The sequence below is a fragment of the Scatophagus argus genome, chromosome 19 (genome assembly GCF_020382885.2).
Source record: "Scatophagus argus isolate fScaArg1 chromosome 19, fScaArg1.pri, whole genome shotgun sequence".
NCBI lineage: Eukaryota > Metazoa > Chordata > Actinopteri > Scatophagidae > Scatophagus > Scatophagus argus.
In genome coordinates this window covers 4,653,010-4,680,335 of record NC_058511.1, presented here as the reverse complement: position 1 = coordinate 4,680,335, position 27,326 = coordinate 4,653,010, and the positions used below count along the sequence as shown (strand labels likewise).

At 40.7% G+C, this 27,326-nt stretch overlaps 1 protein-coding gene across 1 annotated transcript in view; it reads right to left on the bottom strand.

The window, feature by feature from the left end:
- The window catches only part of ryr3 (ryanodine receptor 3), a 93,776-nt gene extending 69,918 nt beyond the window's left edge, over window positions 1-23,858 (bottom strand). The window contains exons 1-3 of the mRNA XM_046374084.1: window positions 23,681-23,858; window positions 10,755-10,874; window positions 5,642-5,746 (exon numbers count right to left, since the gene is read on the bottom strand). Coding sequence (XP_046230040.1) covers window positions 5,642-5,746; window positions 10,755-10,874; window positions 23,681-23,728 — 273 coding nt within the window. The 5' untranslated portion in view covers window positions 23,729-23,858. The remainder of the gene's footprint in view (window positions 1-5,641; window positions 5,747-10,754; window positions 10,875-23,680) is intronic.
- Window positions 23,859-27,326: the final 3,468 nt, after the last annotated feature.

Below are 27,326 nucleotides of genomic sequence, written 5' to 3'. Positions count from 1 at the left end.
GTTTCCAGTCTACCGGGTTTGGCTATCTTTTATGGGGACAAACAATATTTAAACTCTTTATAGAAACAGGACTGGGACTGTGTTAACCGGTGTGACGCACATTGCGGTGTTTACCCAACAGGCAATATAAGGAGGCTATCCTCTTTCTTGTCCAGTTGTCAGCGTTAATTTGCGTGTTTGCCTGTGGGGTCACATTTAAACTGACCTAAAAGGACCTCCCAATGCTCCCCTGAATACAACCTCAAACTAATTCTCTTTTGGCTAACAAGTTTCTCCCAGGTGGCTTGTATAAGACGGACGAAAAAGGAAAGAGTTCGATCAGAAGAAAAATGGGAAGAGTATCCAGCAACAGCTGGGAGTAAGGGAGGGGTACAGAGAGAGGGGTAGAGGGAGCCAGCCAGTATTTCAGGCCTGCTGTCATGCTGACACATCACTGCCAGGAACTGTGACCTTTGCTTTGGTGTCACCCCCTTAAGTTGTAACCTAGTGTATCCTAAACAGTGTTCTACTGTGAGTGCAGCTGAGTTAGAAACAAAGACAGGGACATTTGTGTGTGTGCATGCATGGATGCCTGGATGCCTGTATACCAAGTTGTGTTTAAAATGAATATTGCAAGTTTTTTTCCTAAGTTTAACTGGCTCCCAGGTCAACATCTTGCACCAGGTCAGAGCTAGTTAGGAACAATAATTCTTTATATCGTGGTAGATGGCATGGCAGGTCACAGCCAGAAAACACTTAGCAGATACTCAACTAATATTTACATAACAGCAAGTCAATAAGATACACCATTTAACCCTTATGAACGCATGGCATGTTTCTGAATCGCTTTGCTTTTAGGCATGTGGAGCAAAAAATTGAGAAAACAAAACCATAACAAGTAGGTTATTGTAAACCTCTCAGCAACAAGTAATGAGAATTCAGTGATGGCTGAACCCAACTCTCTTGCCAGTTTATGTAAGCTACCGCTACAGTTACTTTAAAATGGGTGCAACGCTGCCTGATAAACTTTGTATTCACTGTCCCATTGGCATCATTGAGGAAAGCTAACGTTAGACGATGAAATTAAAATTACCTCTCTACAATATGCAGTGTAATTCAACAGCCCCACGAACAGCCTCAAAAATCATCATAGAGTTGAAACAACCATCTTTCCACAAGAAAAGGCATTATAATAAATCTGGGCTATATTTCGGGGATATTTAAATTAGCTTAATAACTGATGCAACAAAGCTAACTTCCGCTCCAGTAGTTGACGTTAGATGAGCTACGACGTTAATTATGCGACAGCCATTTTTATTTATTTATTTATTTTTTCTTTTTATGGGTTGAAGTTTAACTGGAAAAAGTCACGTTTATCTTGTACGCACCTGAACTCGCTGCCCTTCGTTAAGTACAGAGAAGAGAATCTTCAACGGATGTTAGCATCGAACATTTAATGCTAACATAATTCTCGTTCAGGTTAAGTACTAGCAGCATTAGCTCATTTTTAGCAACATGCATGTGTGACCTCATTACGCCATACGTGCTTTGGTCATCTGTACTGATCCCTGTCACCAGTTATAGGATTTTTTTTAGCCTGCCTGCTTTATAATCGTAAGAATACATCTTCAGTCGCTGTTCGTTTGTAGGCTATCCGAGTATTTCCACTAACTGTGCCATGTCAAAGTAACCTCATCAGGTGTGACTCACTTTCCCTCCGCACTACCAGCCGGAAGAAGAGGGCTACTTGTATGTTTTACTCAGGTCTAAGCGAAAATAGCAACAGCATATTTATACGCTGCTACAAGTAAAACCCGAGAGATCTTACTTAAGAAACCTATAAGTATAGAAGTTTTAACATCAATATACATTGGCATCAAAAGTAAACGTACAGGAAATAATGCTGCTGTGTTAATATAATTATTAATAATTATTTGCATTACCAATTAAATTTGTTATTATTTTAATTCCTGTAAAGTGTGTGTGTCTGCTAATTTGTGACTGGTGACTATCATGAAAAAGATAAAGAAAAGAGATAAAGATAAAATTTTAATTCATTATCTATGTAACTGATTTATTTTCTGTTGATTACTTTAGAAGCAGCTTAATGGCCCAGTGCAAAATGCAAACTGATTAAAACAGATGGAATTAAATAGGGCTTTAGCAAAGAGAAGCATAAGAATTAAATAGTGGCCGCCTTTTCTTTGCTAAAGCCCAACCGAGCCATTACACCAAACTATGATCAAGTAATAGCTAAATGTTCACCTCATATCAGTAGCTTATCTTCAACATAACACCCAATGCTTTCCATTTACTTCATAAATATGTACACCATGATGTGTAATACATATATATGACATTTGAGAGGAATAAAAACAGAAACACCATCCAAAGGTGGATGATGTAAAAATAAAAAGTGTAGTGCTTTTGTGGTATATGAAGAAAAGATAAATAACCCTTGAGTCATCTGCGACAGCTTTGCTCAACAGTAGTGCATGTGGACACTCTGAAACCAAAACTGATTTCAGGACATTTCCTCGTGTCAATACCCTCAAAATTAATCGATGTTAGAGAGACCAAACCAAGAGAAAACAGAGCAACACACCCGAAACCACAAAGTGAGTTTTCTGCCATCATATGGGTTTTCAGATCCTTAAAATACATTTGACGAGCAACATTTAATGATAAGAGCACAAACATTTTAAGCTGTACATTAAAGCTTGAATCCTATTGCATTAAAACCCCAAAAAAGGATAACGAGAACGAGATGCTCACTTGAAAGTGGGTGCACAAGTAGTCTTCAGAGGCGAGGTTAAACATTTGACTCATATGCACAAGGTGACGGCACCAGTAGATGTCTATTTCAAGATTGCCATAGTTTAAAGCTCAGATGCATCTGTGACAAGTTCATTGATTGTTTTCAGACTGTCTGGGAAAGAGTGTTATGTGTTAAAATGGGAATGTTATGTTGAAATGAAAGCTTAATTTACTGTCCAGCGAGAGTTTACACAGAAGTAAATGTGTTTTTTAATGTCTATTTGCACAATATGTGGTGAGGTGGAAAAACTGGAATGTGTTGCATTTAGCTCCCCCTTACACTGCAGCACCTGCCATGGACTTTTAAACTAAATGTTGTACACTCTATAAAGGCCGCTTTTATGGCAATCAAGAAATGGACGTCACTTCAAGTGAAAGTGCCGAAAGTTCAGCCTTTTTGTTTGTTAGTCCGTCATGCACACTGACAACATGATGGATGAAAGAACCGATGGACCTACCCATTTTTCATGGTCAGCACTCTAGTAACACACAAATACAAATAAAAAGAATTTGTCACTGGGGTGTATGGCAGTTAATTATACAAATCTGAGAGCAGCAATAGAGAGAAATTGGGGCCTTGCAGTGAAAAGGAAGACGAGAGTGATTTATTAGCCTTGCTATCAGAGAGTTTGTATTCTGGCCAGCATCATGTTGTCTGTCTTGCCAAACAAGGCCAGCCAACAATGTTGCACTGTTGAGCACAAAACAAATCTGCTACCCAGGCTAATAACAATGCAGGCTTGAATCACCAGTGGAGAGGACCCAAGCTGTATAAAATAAATAAATAAATAAATAAATAAGACACCAGTCTGTGCAGGAAGGCTATGTTGTGCATGGAAGTACGCTGGTAGCCGGAGACATCCAGCACAACACAGTCTGGGCTATCTTGCATTAGTATTGTGGCATTTTGTACTCGATTCACCTTGCAAATAGCAGCGTAATACTGTGTGAAGTCGTCAGGTTTCTCTAGTTGCTGCAGCAACACAATGATTCATGCTACTGTGTCATCTCTGCTCCTAGATACCAGTGGTCTATTAACTACTGACTAATATTAATGATCATACTCGGACCCATCAAGAGTGCTTTCAAAAATCAACACAGACCACATGCATCTAATGGAAGCAGTGATGGGGGGGGAAACACCACCACTAACAATTTCTTGTATGTAGTGGCTTATGTGTGTACATTTAATGCCAGGATCTATTTGAGAATTCAGCGCTGTTTTCTCTCAGTTTTTCCCCAGAACATATTAAGAGATATGGGCTCAACATTTTGTCCAAACAGGGGTGATGCCCTCCCTTTCCTTCTCTTGACTGCCCTCTCTGGATCTACTGCTGGGTGATGAGATTAAATGACACATGTAATGACTCCATTAGAGCACAACACCATGAGTGAATATGAGCATCCGACAGGGGTTCACAGACCACGCGCAGCCCACTGGAGTGGCTTCGTTGCTGTCGATGACACCCTCCTGTGGCACTACACAGGGTCTGCCCAATCAAGGCTTACTTACCTGCTCTAATAACCATGCCAAGTGAGCTGGAGCTGAGCTGGGGAGGAAGGGAGCTCACTGTTTAGCGTAAATCAAGAGAGTGGAGTTTGAGGTGAAAGGAGGCTGTGGATGCAGCAGAGAACTCACAGATAATTTCCCTCCTTTCTTTGACCCCCGACAGCCTTTCGTTATCAGAGCCTTCTGATCTCTTTTTGCAAAACGTGGAGTGTGTAACAGATGATGAAAAGAGACAGCTTCTATTCAGAAATCATCCGTTCTTGCCGTTAAAGTAGTTTAGAGTATCACTAGGTATGCTGTCTGCTTGCTGTTGGGATTTGATCCAACCTACTCATTGATTTTTAACATTCACTTATCAAAGTCAAAATTTACAGATGAAATGATGCATTAGATCTGGTGTCCTTATTCAATATTGTGCCTAAATGGAGCCTGTTTCTGGTTAGTCAGTTCTTAGATTCACAGGCATTGTTATGGGTAAAGGTTGATCAGTTACTTTTGTTACTTTTTTAAAATATTTGAACTTTTAATGGACTTTCCAAGACTTAAAAATGCTCAGTAGTGGGACAAAAACCTACATTCAACTGCGAAAGACCATACCTTTCAAAACAGAAAACACACAGAGGAGAATCAACTGATGGTGCAAAGCATTTTATTAGTTTTTTTCTCACAGAGAAAAAAAAAATCTTTTTGTTGTTCAGGTTTCTTTGTGTGCTGATATTATACACTCTTTTCTAGTTATGTTTATTTGGTTTGTAACATTAAAGTACCCAAAAATCACTTTTAGTAAAGAGTATCTTTGTAATGTGGCAAGTCGATATTTTGGGCACGCACCTCCACAAAGTGGTGCTATATTTGGTTCCCAATCTGACATTTATTCTGTAAAAGGTTCTATTTCTATAAAACGTTTGAATGCATCATTTTGGAAACAACAGCAAAAGCATCCTGGCTGGACTTGGCCTTGATTGGTTGGCCTTAAAAAATGCCTGAAGCGTTTCCAATCAGGCCATTTTCAAGTATTTGAACTGAGAGGCCTCCACTAAATTCAGTCCATTTCTATTTCCAATAGTGTGACTACTACTACTAGTAATTCTTTTCAAGTTCACTAATATCCCTTTAGCTAAAAAATTATGTGACATCGAAAACAGTTAACATTAATCTGTCACAGGCAGAATCTGTCTCAGGCTTCAGTAGATATGAAAAGCGATATGATGAAAATGGAGTATGGGACATCTAATCGAAACCTATCATGTAAAGAAAACATTAAAGGGCATTTTGTGCTGCTAGATCGCAGATTGATTTGTGTGCATGCGTGTGAAGGAGGAGGGAAGTACTCACCCCTTCGCTGTTCTGCCCAGTGTTAGCCAGCATCTCCTGCAGGGCCCGCACTGACAGGGACTGCTCCAGCACAAAGTTACAAATGCATAGGTCTGGAGGAACATACTGCAGGACGGAAGGAGAGAAAAACAAGGAGGTAAGGAGGGAAAGAGATTAGAAAGGAGAGGAGAAAGAAAGAGGTGATGACAAGGTGTTTTTTGAGCTCCTCTCCTGACTACAAAAACTGTGTGCCAGGAGTTTATTTGTTGAGTGTGTTTATGGCTCTTTAATATTTCCTGGAAGACCTTCTCCACTCAACCTTCCTGATCTGAGCTCTGTTTTTTGACATGACAGTGACAGACAGTGAGACAATCCCACAATTTTAGAGGCAGGTCCCAGCTGGGGCCCATTTTTGCCGCAGTAAATATATATTTAGACATTTTTGGATAGAGCAACAAACTTGAACTGAAATCAGGCAGATTTTTCTGATTCACCAAGTCAATCAACACACGAGCTGAAAGTGTGGACAATTAAACATTGCCTCAAATTTGGTCTTTACTCTATAGTACATTTGCTGGAATCTGTCATCTCAATTTAATTCTGGTGACAGTAATGCTACAAATTCCTTCCATTCATTGATGTGCCTTAAAGAAATGGTGTGGTAAGGAGGATACTTTCCTAAATATATTATGAAAACAGCAGTAACTGCTGGCTAAATGACTTGCGGGTCCTCGTCTGAGACAAGAGACCAGCTGAAGGGATTGGTGCTCATAAATAATTCTGATGACTTGTAACTTCTTTTTCTGCCATCCGGGTGTGTTGTTAACGAGTCGCTGGGGATCACATGGAGGGGGGCTGTCAAAAGGTATGAACCCCACAGCTGCAATGACCAATAATTAGTCTGGCTAGGCTTTATTCCACAGCACATATGGTGGTTTGGCTCTCTTCAGTAACAGACTTCTGATCTGATTTTCACTCTCAGTAAACTCAGTTTAATCTCAGTTTGTCTTTAAACTTTCAGTGCGTGGCTGACAGGAGTCAACAAATTCAGTAACATGATGATCATAAATAAGTCACTGATCAGAGACTGTAAACAGCAATGGGGTGTGTGTTACTGAGATGGGGGGCAAAAAAAAGACAGTTGAAGTTCTTTCAAAGAGCCATTGCGAAGAGAGAACACTGAAGCATTACAAAATGCTGGTAAATTACTGCCATCTCAAAAGCACTTCACAGGCAGAGCTGTGGACCCGTTCACATCTGCTTGTCATATTATGAAAAATTAATTTACTTTGTTATGTGCTAGATGGCAGTGTTGATTAACATTACACTGCTGGCCTGATGTGTAAACAACAATACGTATATATACAAATTAGCCATAGCCCAATGACTCCCACACCCCCATATCAGGATGTGCGCCTGAATTGATATCTTTGAATGATCCCAATATTTTTATATTATCTATTTCATAACACTGTGAACACAGCTTCACATAACATGCACCACCCATCTCTCCTCGACACAGATGAGGACATGGAATAATTTAAGGTGTTGGTAGCCTGCCCTGACTCAGTAACACAATCAGCGGACCCTTGACCTCTGCAGTGAAGTGAGAAATGTGAGCAGAGGGGAGGGCTGCTGGGTGATAATGAGAACCGTGCTGCTCAGTAACTCACCACAAATCTGCAACCAATAGCCTAAACACAAATGTTGTCCAATATTCACCATTTAATTGCTTTCACGCTCAGTTAAGACGTTTTCAGTGACAAATGATCCAAGAGATACCATGGATAAAGAGATTCACAAAAGTCCCCAGATTTTGATATCTCGCCAAAAACTTCCAGAGAGGGTCAGCTGAATACTTACTTTGCCTAAGAGAGGACACAACATGACATGATGCAGCTACACCTGTGGTGTCATACGACCTCCTTCGGTGATAATTCTCGACCTGCTGCAGACCTTACACTTCTTATGAATTATTCACCATCAATTTTCCAATTATCATACTTCTTCAAGGGTTGGGCAGACATACTGAATGTTCTCCCCTGTCTGGAAATAGAAAAAGACTATTACAGGTCACAATGACCTTTGGAAAGTCTTTTCCATACTCTACAGGGAGCTTGCTTCAACACAGTAACATAAGACATTTAAATTAGTAAAATGATCCTTCAGAAGATCTAACAGTATTATTTGACAGCATATAGAGTATTACATCATATGTAAGTTATTCTGAAGAGATCACGTAGAGTGAAATAAAATTATTCCTTCTTCTCAAGGTCGTCTATTGTAAGTCCCACATTCACCATCCTGAAAATGCTCTCTGCTGGTGCAATAAATGTGTATCAATCCATCACTGAAAAACACTCCCCAACAAATTCACCATCACTACCATCATGAACAGTCAGAAGTACAGTGCCCAGCCATTTTAGGGGATTATGGCTGTTTTTTTAAAGAAGATCTCTGAAGGATTAAAAGGTCTTCTTCAGCAGCTCGGGGAAGTTAGAAAGTATTGAGAAAATAAACTTTTTAATTTTCAAACACTTTTTGAAGTACAATCAAAACAAAACAATTATGATATGATATGATTGATATGATAACAAGGGCATTAGCAAATACTTCTGTATGTACTGTATATGTGTATCAAGTTATTTGTTTTTATATAAACATGAGTGGCTTTGAAATGAACTTAAAGGAAGAGAATTTAATTATACCATGGTGTTTTTCCTTCTGAAAAGTCTAATTTATTAACGAATGAAGACATGGTACTACATCATGGTAGTACATACGTGGAACCGCATCATATTAAAAGACTGCCACAGAACTCATTTATTCTACCTTTCTTATTTATGTCTGCCAGCAGCAGGCTGCCAGGCTTCATTAGAGTCAAGGAAATGAAGTGTCAACACCTGAGATCAGCCAGAAGCAGACAGCCCCTCCCCTCGTGCCCAACCACAGCCGTCACCCTCGACACTCAGCCACTTTTCACACCCAGGGAGGCCTGAAGCATTGTCACCAGTACGAAGGTGAGAGGAGAGAGGTGTTTGTGATAGGCTGCTTAGAGCTCTGCATAGGAACAGAAACAAGCCCTCACGTCCCCGATTTTTATTCTTTTACTGCTCAGAGATCCATTTAAATCAGGCTTTACTTGATTTGCACAGCTCATAAAAATATACTTACATAGCTGGCAGTGAAGAGATTTTTTGTTTTACATTTGTCATCATGTGATTATCACTCTGACACATAAAGTGCTAAGCCAGAAATAAAATTGTGTAACATCATCAGTATAGATACACTATGTGGACAAAAGAATTGGGACACTTCACAATTACACCAACTGTGACTTTGATACACAGACAGCTTTGCAGCTATAACAGCGTCCACTCTTCTAGGAAGGCTTTTCACAAGATTTTATTGTGTTTCTGCGGGAATTTTTGTCAATTCATGCACTGGGGCACAGTCAAGCTGGAATAGAAAAGGGCCTTCAACAAACTGTTGCCACAAAGTTGGAAGCATAGCATTGTCCAAAATGTCTTGGTATGCTGAAGCATTGAGATTTCCCACTGGAAGTCAGGGGCCGAGCCCAAACCCTGAAAAACAGCCCCATATCACACCTGGATTCAATAATAAAGAGCTGTGTCCCAGTACTTTTATCTACATAGTGTATATTAGCTGCATTGTCTATTCCACATACAGCATGTCTGCATTACTGGCCGACTTGCTCTCTCCATTGTTCATGTCGTTTCCATGTTGTGACAAATGATGCACAGAATGATATACAGCAATTATATTCCCATTAAGAAGCGTATTCTCCAGAGCCAACATGATCTGCTTCATTTCAACAAGTCTTTTTGAAGTCCACACAGAACAGCTTGTCAAAAAGAATAATGAGACGGGTAACAGAGTACTGACAGCTCTGTGTTGTTGCTACAACACCACAGGCAGCAAAATGCAAATTTTCAGTACAGAGTCACAATGCGAAACTTCACTCCAAAAAACAGAAGAAGTCAAAACTATCCTCTATTTGTTGTTGCTGTTGTTGTTTGCAGCCAGGCCCCATGGCAAACCACTGCGATGCACCAGTGCAGAGGAGAGGGGATGTTTTTCCTCCAAGCCACCCATTCACCCATTCTGAGATTGTTTTATCTCAGTATCTCTGCTCAGGGCCTGAGCAGAATGTGTCTTTTCTAATCCATCCCTGTTATTTGACATGAAAAGCTCATCTCAATGGGAGCAGTCAGGATTCAGGGAAAGAAATCTCAAGTGTTTCTTTATTTACACTTCAGCAAAAGAAATGGCCAAGGATATGAAACTGGACTGCAGACTATTTTTGGATGCAACATTATTTTCTGCATCTATTTAACTATGCAGGAGAGGCATTTTTTCAAAGGAAGGTTTTAATTGTTAACGGATCCGGTTAGTGGAAGATGTAATTAATTTTTTGAGAGGGAAAGCAAACATGACAAGAAAACAAAAAAGAAATACTAATACAGCACCAACGTTTTCTCTTGTCACAGTTCATCAGAATTAACATCGTCCTCCAGATTAAGAATGCACATGTACTGATTATTTAGATTAAACAATGAACGAGAATGTGTCGAGCTTTCATAAAATTAAATGTCTAAATATTCATAATATATATTCACCGCTTATCCGTCAGGGCATGAATATTCATATCTGGGCCAGTTTAAGGTGAATAAGGTGAATGTAAAGATAAATGGTTGAGCTAATTAGGCACATGCAAATAGTAATAATAGTCATAATAGTTAGCTAAAAGTAACAGATAAAAGGAGTACTGTATAGACTTGTATACTACAAGGTTCTACAAAAATGCCCGGTACAATTTGACACTATATAAATAAACTGAATTGGTTGAAATAACTCTGGTATCACCTACTTACGTACGTAACTTAACTGCAGTAGTAACCTTAGATTTAAAAAGTGCTAAATAACATCCATATTAAAATAAGTGCAAATGAACACATGCATGTTGAGTGGCGTCAAAGAAGGAATAACCCTGGAGGTGAGAAAATATGTTGGGAATCACTGCATGACCTCCCAATGACTTTCTGCCATTTCTTCATAATATCCCGACCTGCCTTAGATTTTAAATTCAAACAAAGCTGTGTGCCATCCTCACCTTAGCTTCAGATGTGGGCTCCAGGTAACACAGACGGTTTCCGAGTCCCTCGGCGGCCAGGCAGAACTTGCGATGCTCCTTCTGGATGGTGGCCACACATTGGAGCACCACCTCATCATCCTGCCAGAGGAGAGAGGAGCGTTAAGCCAAAAATGTGTGAGAGTGACCTATCCAGAATAAACAAGACCAGACAAGAAGAGAATAATATTATAATGGCGCAGTTTTGTCACCTCTCGTGCCACTTGGAATCAAAATATCCTCTGTTTGAGGTTTTTAAACTGACACGCAACTTTCACGGCTGCCAGTGAAACCTAGTATTAATTAACTTAGTTTTAACAATACAAAAAAAATATTTTCCATTTATATTTGTAATGTTTGGGTAAAGTAAAGCAAGACACAAAGTTACAACATAACCATACAGAAATGACACCAGACGTTAAGGACACCAGTTTTAAAGGTAACAAAGGGAAATACCTGATCAAATTACAACAAACAAGCATTTCAGGAGCAGAGAAGAAAATAACAAAAAATTAGTGGCAACAGCAAAGCAGCTTTGAGCAATATCATTTCTAAACATTTTACACAGCCTTTGGTATCTCTGTAGGAGAAAGGAAAACCTCGATTCAATCAGGTCCACCAATAAATGAACATCTGTATCTGTGAGGGTCGAGAAGGTCGGGCTCTGTTTGGCAACACACACAGATATTGATTTGTTTGTGTACTGCATGTGTGTGTGTGCGCGCACGCGTGTATGTGCGCGTGCATGCGTGTCTCCTGCCAGCTCACGTCCCACACTAATCTGAGCTGATGGTTGCCATGGTTCTGGCTCCCACCTCCTTCACAGCAGTATTAATTCAATAGATTTAGATACAGGCTGCACAGCAACCACAGACTCAGGAGGCAAGATAGCAGACCCTGACAATATTTCAAACAATGGCACTCTGGACCCAAAACTGGAAAACATAGCGCGATGACAAAGTAAAAGTGGTTCCTGTGTAATGAAAATCATTTCAGAAGGTGTTGTAGTTTTTCTATGCGCCCCATTTTATTACACCATTAGATGTTTTTCTGCATCAGAAAGCCTTCACTGCTATCTCCTGTATGCAACAAAAATAAGAAAATCGTATTTGTAATTTGTAATTTCACACTGCTGTACAGATGGAAATGAAATGTGAATGGGACAACAAGGTGTCAAGCCAAATCCAGTTTTCTGGGAATCAGATCAGGTTTGTTTGCTCTTGAAGCAGATGTAAAAGTTTTCAGAGACATCACAGGAGGCCTGAAGTTAATCTCTTTGTTTCATATTTAGCGTGAGCTGTTTCATCATGTGTTGGCGTTTCACCACAAATTAGCTCCTCTGGCTTTCTGGTTTATATATGTGGGAGGTGTTCACAATCAAAAAAAAAAGAAAAGGTACTGACTGGACTGTTTTCTCCCTTAACGGTAACACAGTGGAAGAGCTGTTGTGAAATCTTCTTCTAGAACAAATCACTAAGGGTAAAATATGATAAATTCAACCAACTCAGATTAAAGATGAAGTCATTTTTGTTTCAGAGATGTGATAAATATTATCCCATGCACAGAAACATAGTCTAAAGAGAAAAACGTGACTGAAATTGATAAATAAACTAATTGTGGTCAAAAGCCATGTAGTGATTTAAACAGCAGGTAATTAACACAGAAGCTAATTAGAGCAGATCCAACAGAAAGGCAAAGCATCGGACTCTTTGGGATTGACCAACAGCCATATTGAAGATATACTTTGATCATTTATATTGCAGGGCAATAAAAATGTATCTTCAAGCACAGTAGACTTAAATGTCACGGTGAAGTGAATGAGGGCCCGAGCTGGCACAGAAGCCCACACCAGCAACATTTTAAAAACCCCCTCAACTTGACTTTGGGCCTCAGGGAGATGATTACTGATAGCAGAAAGCATCAGTGTTGGCTCGCTGCTATAGCTTTCCGAGTAGTTGTGTGATGGAGGAAACGCAGCTTGTTGTTTCAAGCCACAGACGGGGAAATTCAATATGGCCACGGGATGACCAAAGACTTTTCACCTCTTTAAAACCGAGTAAATGCGCCTCTATTTTTTCAACTGTTTGAAATTCTGGTGGCCTGATGAAACCAGCAGGGCCTGGCACTATTACTGCATCTATGTGTGTGTATGTAGCATGTCTTTTTTAAGGATTGTGAAAGTGCCAACCGGTGAGTTTTAGTGCCAAATTGTGGAAAAGTGTGGAAAATCCTTGAGAGCAGCAATTAGCTCCAGCACTAAAATGCTCAGCTGAAAGCCAGGCAGTGATACATATTCATCCATACTTGAATTTGACAACCACACGGAAAAGGCTCAGATGCACTAAAATTGATTTTTGCTCACCCTAACAGTGCAGCTTCAGAACCAAAAGTGGTCAGAGGTTGCACTGGGATCAAAACTCTACATAGACTGGATGCCATCCAGTCATCTGAGCAGTGTGAGGCAATGGGAGGAAGCGCAGAATGGATGATAATGCCAACAAACATCGTTATAAATAAATACAACCTCAAGAGACTCAGCGTATGAGACGGTTTGATGTCAAGAATTGATATATAGTGGCATTCTTTTGTAAAAAGAAAACAATCACTATGATCTGATCTCAGGAACTAAGGAAAAAGCTAGATCTTCCCACAGCCAAGACATTTTGTCTCTTACTGCACCCTTGACTTGATCCCAAGCCAGAGAATCTAGTGAATCCGAGGCAAAGTGATCCTTGTAGCAGCAGTGTGACCATCTGCTAGACAGCTAAAGAGCAGCATCAGTACTATGTATAGGGCTCTGGCCTGCAGCAGGAGGAGGCAACTGAGGGGTTGGGTGGAGAGTGGGAACTTGACCCTGCCCTCACCCCACCCGTCTACACTGCCCCTCGATATCCCTCTGGATCCTGCAGGTCCGACACTTCCCCCCTTTAGCAAACAAAAGAGTGTTTGTCGCTCTGGTTAGAGTTTCAGTTGAATGACCACCGACACTGCTGAATGTGTCTACACTCTTCAACAGACCCTCGGAGTTTCCTGCTCTTCTCTTGCTTTCTCTTTTTCCTTCCTTCACTTGGTTCACTAAGCAGCCAGCTTCTGCGTGCCTTAAAAGACAGCGACAGGTGTGTGTGTGTGTGTGTGTGTGTGCAGTGTGTGTGCAGTGTGCGGCCCAATGCATCCACCAACAGAAACTTGAGAGCTACAGATGCTCCAGTGTGCCAAATAAACTCACACAGCTTGCCCGGCGCTGCCACCAATGTGAACTTGAGAAAAGGTGAATCTGTTCGATCCCTCAGCGCTGCTATTTTGACACACATGCTTTGCACATGCTCAGTGGGGCTCAACAGGCAGACTTTGAGTAGGTTAAAAAAAAAAAAAAAGGCGGATGAAGGATTGAAAACTGAAGGGAATTAAGAAACTTCCAGCACGTTCGCCTCCTTGTTCACACTGTCTCAGCGTGTAGTCACTCTAAATTGCTCTGGCCGCTCCGGCGTCGTGTTTCTCATAAATGTCAGACAGGGTGCTAAGTACAGGTTGAGCTACGTGTTTCAGTGTAGCTTAGCTATCAACATGAGACCATAGTGGATACAGTGTAGATGTGTGAGAACTACAACCTGATAAGCCAGATAAGGGCTGACGTTGGTGCCTCTCTGAGCACTTTTCTCCAGAAATCTTAGCTGCTAATTTTAACATACATGAACTTTCACAAACTATGAAATGAACTTTTCGATGCCAGGCTGTGAAAGCATCACAGCTAACACAGATCTACAGAATCTCTGCACTCGCAAGTGATCAGTCAACCACAAGCACCTGACTATAAATAATTAAGTTATTATTCACAATGTTCCAACCTTCTGTTCAATTTTTAAAACCTCATAGAGTCATAGGAAATGGGAGAATAGTGACAGGGTGAAAAAATGATTAAAAACAGTGTCGAATCTGACAAGGTGCAGTGGCAGTGAAAAATAGATCAGAAACAGACGAGTGTGTAAACAAGAGAAAAGGCAGAAAGATGGAAAGGAAGACTCACATTTTAGCTCTACAGTCACAATATCTCCGGCCAGAGTATTTGTTGTTCATGTCCAAGCTGGTTTGACCCCAATTCATCACTGTCAGCTATACAGTTCAGACAACCCAAACAGAAACAGTGATGAATCAGATCTCTGGTTATATAGCAATGTATTCGACTCAGGTTCGACTACAGCAATCAGGTTCGACTCCCGCCTGTGCCTACTTTGCTGCGAGTCTTCCCCTCTCTCTGCCCCCCCATTTCCTGTCATATCTTCAGCTGTCATAGCCAAAAAGAAAAAAAAATCTCTCTATCTATCTCTCTCTCTCTGAGGTTAAACAAATAACTAAATAACTAAAGTCTGGGGCAAGTGCAAGCCTTTGTCAGTGTCATAATTAGTATTTATTCTAGTTGTCTCAATTGTTGTTTAGTAAAGCAGGCTTCAGTAAATATCGTAAATGAATAAATGTCCTGTAGACCTTATAAAATGCACATTTCTGGGCACAAAAAGTAATAACCATCTGTATATGTGCGGGCCGTGGAATAAAAGGCATTCAATATCTAAAAAAAATAAAAGCCTACAGTAATTAAAATCAGTGTTGGCAAGCTGGAAATCCTCCTCTCCTCCCCTGTTACCATCCTGGACTCTGAATAAATGTAGGAACTGTATTGTCATGCAAAAGACAGACAGACAGACAGACAGACAGACAGACAGACATATGTCCCCTCACCTCAAAGTTCAGACTTCCACATGAGCCCACAGCACCCCAGTGTTAGTTTCCAGTCATTTTCTCTCTCATCTTTTATCCAGACAGTCATTCAGTTCCTAGCTAGAAACAAGTTGTTAATTGTAGTTGACAACACTCACAAAACATTATACCTTCAGTATCTTCTATCTTCAGTACTCTTCTCTGTGACCTCAGGAGGTACACACAGTCATTTGTCCCTGAAGATGAATTTAAACATTATGCCATCACTAAACACATGCACATGCGTGAAGGTGTGTAGGTGCAAGTGTGTGTGTGCATGTCTGAGACAACATCATGAGTCAAAATGAATTATGCTCCGCCTATCTGGGCTCTAACAAAATGATATAAAATTCTGCAGTCAAGCAAGTTGTGCCCCATAGCGCACTGCCATGGATCACAGATTTCAAGATTTATATGGTGTTCTTATAACAGATTGGATTTTCTTGGCTTAGTTTGTGTGCATATTGCTTTAGAGCAGCTTCGAATAATAGAGCCCCCCCATGTGGGCAAGGCCAAAGTGTCCAACCCAAGCAAAAGCACTGAGAACTGGGGAGCCTCTGGTCAGGGACGAAGCTGGACCCTCTCTTAAGTCCGTCATCCTATCTGATGAGACAGAGCGGACAGAGGCACATGTGTGTGTGTGTGTGTGTGTGTGTGTGTGTGGCTGTGAGGTGAAAAACAGACTGAAACAGAAGTGAATAAAACAGGTGAAGTGAGGACATCCCCCTGAAGCCAACTTTCTTTCCTCCCTCTAATCTCTCAGCTCCCTGACCCAGGCCGACAGTCGTTCTGTCCTGCATCCTGTCAGTTCCTTGTGTGCAAAACCTGATGCAAACATAAGATGATTTCAGTTGTAATCCGGCAAAAGCCCCAGAATACAGCAACGTGATAAGGCAAGCATCCTCTCATCGAAATAGATTTCACAAAGGTCAGATTTTCTTTCCTCAGACAGACGATGGGTCAATAGAGTATGTGACACAAGATAAATTCAGTGAGCATTTAAGTGTTTCACAATACATCAGAAGCTGTCTGTGACAAGGTAAATCTCTCTCTGTACAAGCAAGCTGGAAATGGTTTCCAAATCCATCAAGCTATAAGATGTCCTCTCTAGACTGCAGCTGACATGGCTGGATGCACACTGCAAACAGAAAATGGCGTTTCTGGGATTTTGGTGGGCTTATTGGAAAACTAAACACCAGTGACTTATTAGCAAAATGACAAATACAAGTCATATTTTCCTGAGGTGAAATATCCTTTCAGTTCTGTCTTGTCAGATAATAATTGAAATAGGATCAGCAATTCAAACAATGGATTATTTGTTAGTGACAATCATTAAAAATTGGATTTGGAAGTGAATGAATGCAGCAGGGCTCTTCAGTGACTATACTATAAGGTTTCCTGAATAAAAGCTTTAGTGCTCAGCAAACTCAAAGCCTCTGAAAGAACTTGGCTTCAAATCTTAACTGTAACTGGCTACGCAATGAAAACAATGGGACAATATGAAAGGGGTCCATCAACTCTCAAACCACATATTACGAGCCATGTATTACCCTCAAAAGCTGGCGGAGACCAAAAACAGATGTAAAAGAGAGCAAATATTGGACTTTCATTTTGCCAGTGAGAGGAAACCCAACTCAAATTGAAAGATAATGTTGTTTGTTAATTTCTGGATGTGTAAATAAGAAACTGTTTGCTAAGAAGTTCAACACATAAATTAAACATTCATGATTAAATGTTTAACTGTTAGAATTTATTAAAGCTGGGGTTGGTAACTTCAAAGAAATCAGCAAGAGTAAGCTAGATTTTGAAAGTAAACAACTGAAAAAAATCCAAGCCCATCCTTTCAGGTCCCTCCAAAACCCAAACCACATGAATGCACACTGCCAACATACTGCTAATTGTGGTCAACGTGCTAAGGCTTCCTGCCGCAAAGCTTATGTGGTTATCGTGAAACACCATTTCGGTCAGTTTTAGACACAAAAATCTACCTGGTCAGGTACAGGAAAATATTGGTGACGTGCACTTGGTTTCACACACACATGTAAACTCTGGTGAATTATTAAAAGCTACAACCAATACTAAATGGTCTTCAGAAGAAAACCATTAAGAGAGCAGAGCTGACAGCAAACTGAACCGTGCTGGCATTAAATGAAAATGAATTGAGAGACCCAAGGGAGACTCAAAACGTTAAGAGGCTCACTGTCTGCACCTTTTTCTGTCCTTGGTTGATTAATGAAGGTAATTATTTGGGTTGAAAGTCCACTCACGCTGCTGCTGCTGCTGCTGCTCCTACTGGGATTCACTGCTGACGCTGCTTGGACGTCCACAGAAACAAACTGCACAATTGCTCCCTATGAAACTCAAATGTCAATACCAAGTTAAATTCATTTGTATTTTGGATTCTGGTATAAACTTGACGTGCACAGCCTGAAAAGATTGCATTTAGAGTCAGTGATTCAAGGGATTGATTTTAACTGTTAACCGGCAAAATAATTCCCAGGGCCAAAAAGAAAAATATGGAATATTGTTAAAATTTCCAGCTGAGAGATTATTTCAAAGAGATTTTTAACACACCGATTTGAGTATTTTAGGAATGAAGACTTACATAAGGTCTGCAGGTGAAGACAAACCTGAGACCACAAGAGCCTTGTCTCACCACTTTCATAATTTATGGCTGTTGAGTTAGCTTTACAACATCAGTTCAAGGTTGAAGACAGAATAATGCCCTCTTTTTGGAAAACAAAGGAATGACCTTTTCTCCCTGGCAGCTGAATTAAAGCTTCCCTCTTCTAATTCATTTTGAACTTATATTAGGCTAATATAAATTCCTCAGTATGTATTCAGAAATTCTTAATCTTCATACAGTTCATATATTTTGATGCAACTCCAAAAGAAGCTGAACCCACGCAAAATATCTTAAAACAAGTATCAGTTAATTATCAATTAGTCTGCTGTTTAACTAAACATGGCCACTTCACTCATACCAATCTCATCTCATTTACAAAATCAAAGTATGAAGGCGAGTTAGTGACATAAGGTCCTGCCACCTTCACATCCAGGTTGTGTAAATGATGGGGGATGGCAGCAGGCTCGCTGTCCTTCAGTCCTGATGACTGGAGAGAGTCGGAGCTGCCAAAGAACACACTGCTGCTTTGCCACTGCATCCTGCTCAATCATTACAAAGGAAATCCTTCTCATTCAGTTTAGATCAAGCTGAGGGAGGTTCGCATGAGGCCGAGGGACAAATCTGCCTGTCTCTCATGCCCTCTTTCAACAAGAGGCAAACTTTGCAAGGGCACCTACTAGTGTAGTGTAGTAAATGCTGCTGTACTGGAGTCACTTCATGGCTTACAGATGGTATGGATTTTTTTTTTCTTTTTCCAAAAAGAAATCATGTTTCCTTAATGATCCTTGACATCAGTTATGCCAGACTCTGTCTCCATATACTGTGATATGATCAAAAGCCCAGGAACAACCAGACCAATGAAATAGACCTAAAGGTGAGACTGTTCAGCTCAACATCATACAATGTGAAAAACAGTAACAGGTTTCACGTACATGTGCATGACTTGTCCGGGTTTTTCCAACTTGGTGACATACTTCATTAAACAAACACTGGTTGCAAAAAATAACCTAACATTTGCGGGAAGAAACTGAAGTAATTTCTAAACAAACACGTTGCATTAGAAACTATTTCAACTTATTTGAAGATTTTTTAGCCGCAGCAGTTAATATTAAGACAGATCTGGCAATCCTATTTATTTTCACTGACAGTGGACACTGACACTCCACTCCTGTCACATCTTGACAACTCTTCAGCAGATTACATAAGCTTACACTCTTCATCCTTTGGCACTGGTTTCCAAGATCTATAATATGTTTTCATTGAACTGTCTGAACACTAATTCTCAACCATTCAATGACAGATTACCCCCAAAATGCAACCCCAATCTTCCCTGGACATCTCTGTGCATTAATTAGTGGAGGTAATGTATGTGATTAACAATGATGTCTTCTGTTAAAACTTGAAGTAATAAACCAGTAACCAGAAACGCACCAGAAATCTTCCAAGTTGAGCACATTAATTTGTACATTTGTAGGTTCGGGGACTCTGGCTCTTACTTTGACATAGTAAGCTTTATGGCTGTGTGGTATCAAGCATTTAATATCTAAATGCTACTTTATCCCTATAAAAAATGGTGTTAAAGTGTCACTGGTTTTGTGCCGCCCTGACTCAAGCACTGTCCCTGGTGTAGTTTCATGCCAGGGGAGCAGAGCTGTATGTGCTGTGGAAGCATCATCTTTAAAAAGGCTAAATTTAAACCCCCAGAGTCCTTGCCTTGGTATGCAGTAGGCTTCTAGACCAACATAAACTCCAAATAAGCCCAGAGGAGCTGCTCGTAGACTGCAAGCCTCGATAACCTGGTTTTAAAGGTGTAACGCAGTAGCTCACCTGGACAGCTAAGTTTAATTCAAGCTTATACTCTATTGACATCTAACCTCAAAAACGAAAAATATACCTCAGTTGACCTTTAGCTAAACCCCATTTAGCAGCTGTAGCTAATCTTCTCGCACAGCACACGTACACAGTTGACAATGATAGACTGGAAATTTTACTTGAAGAAATTCTCAGTAATTTTATAAATAATGAGACTTACTTTCAGACGGAGGTAAACAAAAGCCATCTTGTTTCTATCTCTCAGCTCTCTCTGGTTCATTTTATCAGCTGCAAGCTAGCTAGCTACATAAGCTAACTTAAGCTTATATGATACAAACAAACAACATAAGGAAAGGCTTAATCCTACTCTTTATATAGAAATAAATGTCATCACCATATGGAAAACCTGACTACTTCTCAAATTACAAAAAACAAATAAAGCTATATTAAATGAAAGTAGCATCTGTGTAGTAGCGTGTAGCACCATTACTCACTCAGCCGAGTTAATCAAGACTTTCAAAAATGAAATCCAAAGCCTTACAGACCTCGAATGCCTGGTTGCCAAGCTATGATTGGAGCAGTCATTTTTAGCATATAGAAAAATGACAGTTTCCATTGAAACATGACAGTCACCTGGTTGACAGGTATTCCCCTGACAGTGTACTCGAGTGTCATCACAATGCAGAAGCAAGTAAATATTTCTTCTTTCAGTATTGCCTCACATAGCAGCACAATCAATAAGCAACGTTACAGCAAATAAAACGGGTGACTGCACATCATTATCTGATGACACAGCAATTATCACAAAGTGTTCTTGCAGTTAGCACACAGAGCAAATAATTTGCAGATCTTGCATAACTTAAACCTGAAACAATGCTGTTTGAATCTCCAGCATCCTGTGCAGCACAAGCCACAGGATCATTTTCTGAAGATAAACTCAGAGATAAATACTGTTTTGTTATCCTTTGCACGCAGGCACTGAACAATGACAACAACAACATTCCTGTCACTTTAATTCAGAATTTAATATCTGGGGTTAATGAGCTGTTCTAATCACTGAGCTGAGAATTCCAATAGGCTTTTTACCAGTAATTTAAAGTTTTGTTTGCCCCTATCAGGACTGAAGGAAAGCTTCTGTGTAGCTCTATAAAATTATAAGGGATCGCTGCCTTCAACCTGCAGGGGGAGGCGTAACATCTTCCTCCTCTCGGTCACTTTTCATTGGCGTTTCATTTGACAGAGAAGCTCTGCTCGCTGCCAGCTTTCCCAACGTTACACATCAACAGCAAGGTGAGACTGGTTCCAAGCTGAAACTGGATCACAATGTCTGGGCCTCTGTCACCACCTGACAGTCGTGTGCAGCAACGGGGTACACCTTTGACCATTTAATTTTATACTTTTAATGAAAGTCTTGACTTGGAAAAAAAGAGAGGAATCCCACAAATTCAACCATACTTTGTTCCCGAACCAAAATGAAAACAAGCCAACAGATCCTGACAAAACTGAATCCCCCACCCAGACAAAAGACATACCAGTTGTACATGGGTTTATAACATGATATTCCATGGACTGTAACATAATGTTCAAATTTCATTTCTTATTTTTAGGGCTTCCTGTGAGTGTACGTTTCTCCCACCAGCGAGGTTTGATAACAAGGGTCTGTGGAGCTGAGGGGAAGCCCCCTCCTCTCAAATCGCTGTTGTCATCAGATAACCAGGATGCCATTGTGACAGTAGAATCTGAGAAGCATGGTTCAGCATATCACTGGAACTGTTAAGTACGGGGTCCCGCCTGCCCCTAAAAACAAACCAAGCCTTCAGGGGATTATGTATAGATTAACAATACTGTATATCAACATCTCATAGGGCTTCAGACATGCCAAATGGATATCAGTTGAAAACCCAAACTATGACACTTAACTGAATGTTAATTAAAAGGACCATAACGCCTTAGTTTTACTTAGTAAGTAGTAAATGGCCTGACAAAATAACCTTGATGATATCATCTGGGTTATTTTAAATTCTTTAAGACAATACCTTCATTACAAGACAGGTGTGTGTGGAGTGAAAACTGTGGCCGTTTTCCAGGCAAGGCCATCTAATGAGGGCAGCTATGAAGTTGCATTATGGGAAATGAAGGATCCAGGGCTTTAGGGGTGTGACTCAGTCAAAAGTAGGGATGCCTTATCCTATGCTGATCAAACGCTGCCCAGCTTTGTAGAAGAGATAGTTTAAATTACTGGAGTACCAGTATGGCTTTTTGTCAACTTTCAGGCAGCCACTGGTTTGCATTTATTTCTGTGCCACCTAAAAATCTCGTAGCACACTGTGTAACCTGTAATCCATCACAGGTAACAGGTGTTTGTTGACATTTTTGGTCAACAGCATAAGTCTGCAGTCCATGTCCCCACTGCAGCAACGCAGCTTCATATAAACTGTGATGAAGTACACAACCGAAGTAAACAACAAGGTCCAAGTGTGAACTATTAAGGCTTCTTTTTCATATATTGTACAGAAATGAGTAGATGCCTGAGTAAAATACTTCAAATCTGTAGTGATTTGTAAGGGAATAAGCGATTAGTAGTAAATGGGTTACTACATGCAAAACCACTTGTACATTCCTGGTAAACTAAATTTTCTATTTGTACAAAGTCTAGGCAAACTCTACGACAAGAAAGTTGTTTTTATAAACCCACAGTGAGTGAAAGTTGGTCCCCAGAGAATTGCAGGGGTCATAGGCAATGTTCAAGCTTTCAATTACAGCAGAAACTGCATCAGCTACAGGATATCTGAGCAGTCAAACCAAAGGGTGTTTCCACAGATGCACCTCTCCATGCGCAGAATTATGTGCAGAGTAGAAGCCAGCAAAAATAATCACTAGACTAAAACCTTTCACGTTAAAAAAATAAATAAATAGATAAAATTCTTAGTGAGAAACAGGTGCCATGAAACCAGGTAGACATCCTCTGTTGAGCACGTCGTTGCCGTGCTTTTCATTCAACACCTGGGTCACAAAGCTTCATGAGGCCAGAGAAGAATACGTGCGCCAAAGATATTCCCACCACACCAACATACAAGCTGTCATATCATTTACAAGGCGAAGTGTTGTGCACAACCACACGGAGCAGGGACGCGGAGCGCAATCTGCGTCAAACAACTAAAATAGTCATTGCAGAGGGTGGCTTGCGTGTGAGCACAACTTCACTGAAACTCTTATCCCCGAGGAGGAGAAGTGAAGCAAACAGCAGGGGCTCATTATTTAAAACTGGTTTGAGATGACAGGTTTAATGCTTCGGGCACAAGGCGATCCCGATCAAGAGAGCGACGAAAGGGGGGAAACGAGAGGGGGCGATGTGCTATGAAAGACAGCGTGAAGTCGTTTTTGCCCTTGCACCAGCAGACGGGAGTCTCATTGAGATTCCCCACATCAAGAGTCCTGCCGACAGGTGCGCCGTGGCCGCGAGGTGCAGCGTGCAACCTGCGGCAACTTCCAAAAATCATCACTCATGCACAAGCAAAGGCAAAATTAATCAGCAGCAGCAGCAGCAACAGCCCCCCTCCACCTCCCCGCCATCAAACTTCCACAATAATCCAACTTGGATCCGTAATTGACGCGCTGTCTGCTTGCCTGCGAAAGCGTTAATTGGCGACAGGAAACTGAGGTGCACGCTACGGATCGGCTCAGCTCGCATCGCACCCATGAAATTATCGTTACTTACAGTTCTCAAGAACTGGATCTCATCTTCCCCTTCTCCGCCCTCAGCCATGGCTGTGAAGGAGCCTGCTCAGACTCTGGAAGCCACCACTGACTGCCGGCAGAAACGCGATGCTGTGCCTCTCAAGCCGATATTAGCATAGAGCTCATCCACAGCCATATAGGGAGCCGAGCCCCCCCCCCCTTCTCCTCCTCCTCCTCCTCCTCCTCTCCCACCTACCTACCCCCTCATCCACCCATCCTCCTCCTCCTCCTCACCCCTGCTTCCCCCCCTCCTTCCCTGCGCCCCGACGCCACCAGCAGCAGCAGCAGTGCGGACCAGCAGACAACGGAGACGGGCCATCAGAGGGCGAGCTCCCGGCGGTGCAGATGCTGCTGCTGGCAGCTGTCGCTCCGCTGATGATGATGATGATGATGATGATGATGCTCAGAGGCTACAATACTTTTAAAATGTCTTTTCCCACCTGAGTCAGTAAGTCTCCCTGTCTCCCAGACATTGACGCATGGCGGTCAGAGGGCAGACCTGAATAGCAAAGTTATGAATGGATATGTCTGTCTGTTTGCCACCACACCTCACTCTCCCCTCACCCTCTCTCCCCCATTCTCACACTCTGACACTTCACACTTGCAATATAATTTTAGCTTAGCTTTGTTTTTAAGTCTTAGAAGGTTTAAGTACATTTACTCAAGCAACAAGTACAAATTTGAGATAGCCTTGTACTTGTACTTTACATATTTTATTTTACTAGTTCCATTTTACATCCACTTTGTAGGCTAGGATTTAACTTACTGTATGGACAAAAGTATGGGGACACCTGAACATTATAGCAACAGAGATTTTAATAAGATCACATTCTAAATACACAGACAGCTATGCAGCTGTAACAGTTTTGCTTCTTCTGGGGGTTTCTGCAGTAGATCATCTGTGAGGTCAGACACTGATGTTGGACCAAAAGGCCTGGCTCACAATCTCCGTTCCAGTTCATCCCAAAGGTGTTGGATGGGGTTGAGGTCAGGGCTCTGTGTGGGCCAGTCAAGTTCTTCCACACCAAACGCATCCAACCATGTCTTTATGGAGCTTTGCTTTGTGCACTGGGGCACAGTCATGCTGGAATAGAAAAGGGCCTTCAACAAACTGTTGCCACAAAGTTGGAAGCATAGCATTGTCCAAAATGTCTTGGTATGCTGAAGCATTGAGATTTCCCTTCACTGGAAGTCAGGGACCGAGCCCAAGCCCTGATAAACAGCCCTGTATACCACACCTGGATTCAATAATAAAGAGTTGTGTCCCAATACTTTTGTGTCTATATGTTAAACTACCCCAAAACACATAAAGTATTTCAATTTAGCTCCTCTTCAACAAAGTACAACAGCAAAATACTGATTAAGCATGATTGCATCAGTGGTGATAATCCACCAGTAAAACACAAGTAAACTTTTTACTTGTAATGGAGAATTTTTACAGAGCAGTATTTTTAGTTTTACTGAGGTCAAGGATCCCAATACTTCTTCCACCCCTGATGCAGAGGCAGAGTTTGGTTTGTTGATTGTTTGCTGCTTATTAAGCACATACCTACTTACTGTCTTGCTTAAGTGCATATTTCCTGATCCATATTTGCCCACATGCTGCTTTTATCCTTACTTGTTTCCCATCTTGCTTATTTACTGACATGCTTGCTTTGTTTATTCATTTCACAGAAAGCAGAATAACATGAGCTTAGATTCCTGCATTTTTTTAGAGATATTTTTTAGGTTTAAGTTGATTTTGATGGTTCTCGGTTATTCCAAATTTCTGCAGGTTGTTTTGTGTAAGCAACAAGCACTGCCGATTAAGAATCCTTTTTTTTAAAAAGGAGACCTGGTCAAGGTGGCATCCATACAAAACCACAACATATTAAAATGCATCACACACAACATGAAATAGAAAAATCTGCAGTAAAACAGAAGAACAACTGCAGTGATGCCCTTAAATTCATCAGTGGAATTAAATTTGTCTCGTTGCTGAGAAACGCATACATCTCCTGCCCACTCTGACTGATTATTTTAGCTTGATTTAAAAATTTTATTGGTAAGGTATACATTTTTTTTCCTCCTTTGACTGAATTATAAGCACATTTTAGGTGAGTTTCCTTTTTTAGAGTTCAAAAAGTTCTAGGAATGAAATATTTAATTCACTGAAACTTATCAGTGCAGATTACAGACAAAAAAAAATCCAATTAATAATCTTTGAATGATGAAAATTAGTCTCTTATGACTGCAGATGTTGTCCTACATCATCTAGATAATCACGTTTAATTTTTATACTGTTGAAGTCATTTTCTATACAGTGCAAAGCCTAATTACACATTGGTCCGGTCTCCATATGTCCACTTCATATGGTCTCATTCGCTGAAAAACCTGCTCCGGCTCATGTTTCCTGTCAAACCATCACTGACATCTAGTGGTCATCTGGTGAACTTCCAGTCAAACTGTATTTAATTTACATTCTGAAGGCCGTTGCAGTATTTATTTTATGAGTGCCTCGACAGTTTTTAAAAACTCTAAGAAACCAATGAAACCTTAAGATGTGGTGTTTCTGCATTTACAAAGATCTATTAGACAGAGAACAAATCGTTGTTGTTCCTCTGTTTTGTAACATTAACTTTTCAATAAATCAAATTTGCTGTTCACTTAAGTGCCTTTCATTTGGGCTGTCCTTTTTGTAAAATCAAGAATCAGGAATTTTTGAGTAACCCATGCATACTGCAACCCTCCATCTTCTTTTTTGACACTATAAAGACGCCGCTGCTGTGGTTTCAGTGACTTAAACAGCTGTTTGTTTTCCTTAAACTTCTGTAATCCATCGAAGGCAGCTGGGCAGAGAGTCAGATTAGCTGGTTGCCCGCTCTGACCAGTGTGCAGCTCAGCATGGCATACAGCTGACCTAAATAGAGTCCATGGTCAGTAAACGGCAGGAGGGCAGATGTGACTTGCGTGTTTCAGGTTAAAACAGAGATTATGCATGAACCCATGACCTTAAACTCACAAGGATCAGCATTGTTGCTCCAGGTTTACCTCAAACCAAACGGGCGATCACTTTTTGAATTATAATCACCCAACAACAATCTTAATTAATTAAAATATGCTATTAAACTAATAAGATTATATTAGAATAACTTCAATATAGAGTTGAGAGGGGATTTTCTGTTGTGTAATCACTTTTACTTTTGATACTGTTATTACGCCTTGCTGTTAATGCTTGTGTATTTCGAATACAGAACTGAGTAATTTTACACTTGTGTCTGTCATAATACTTGACAAAAGACACACAGAAATGCAAGAAGAAAAATCCTCACAAATAATACTGCTTTACAGCCACATTTTAACCGAACACATAAAATCTATTTCTTAAGAAACCGAAGACTAAAAAAAAACAAAAACAAAAAAAACATAAGACAAAAACATTTTGTGTTTATTCAGGTACACGTCGATGTCAAGAGGATTGGATTAATTAGCGGGAAATCCTCGCTGAGCCTATACCGTCTGTTTATGTTGTCCACCCTAAACCTGACAGTCCGCAGCACAGTCGCTAAACTGGCTAGCCAATAGGATTCATTCGAATTCTCCGGAGCTACGCTGATTGGGTGAAACTTGTGCGTCTCACTGCAGTG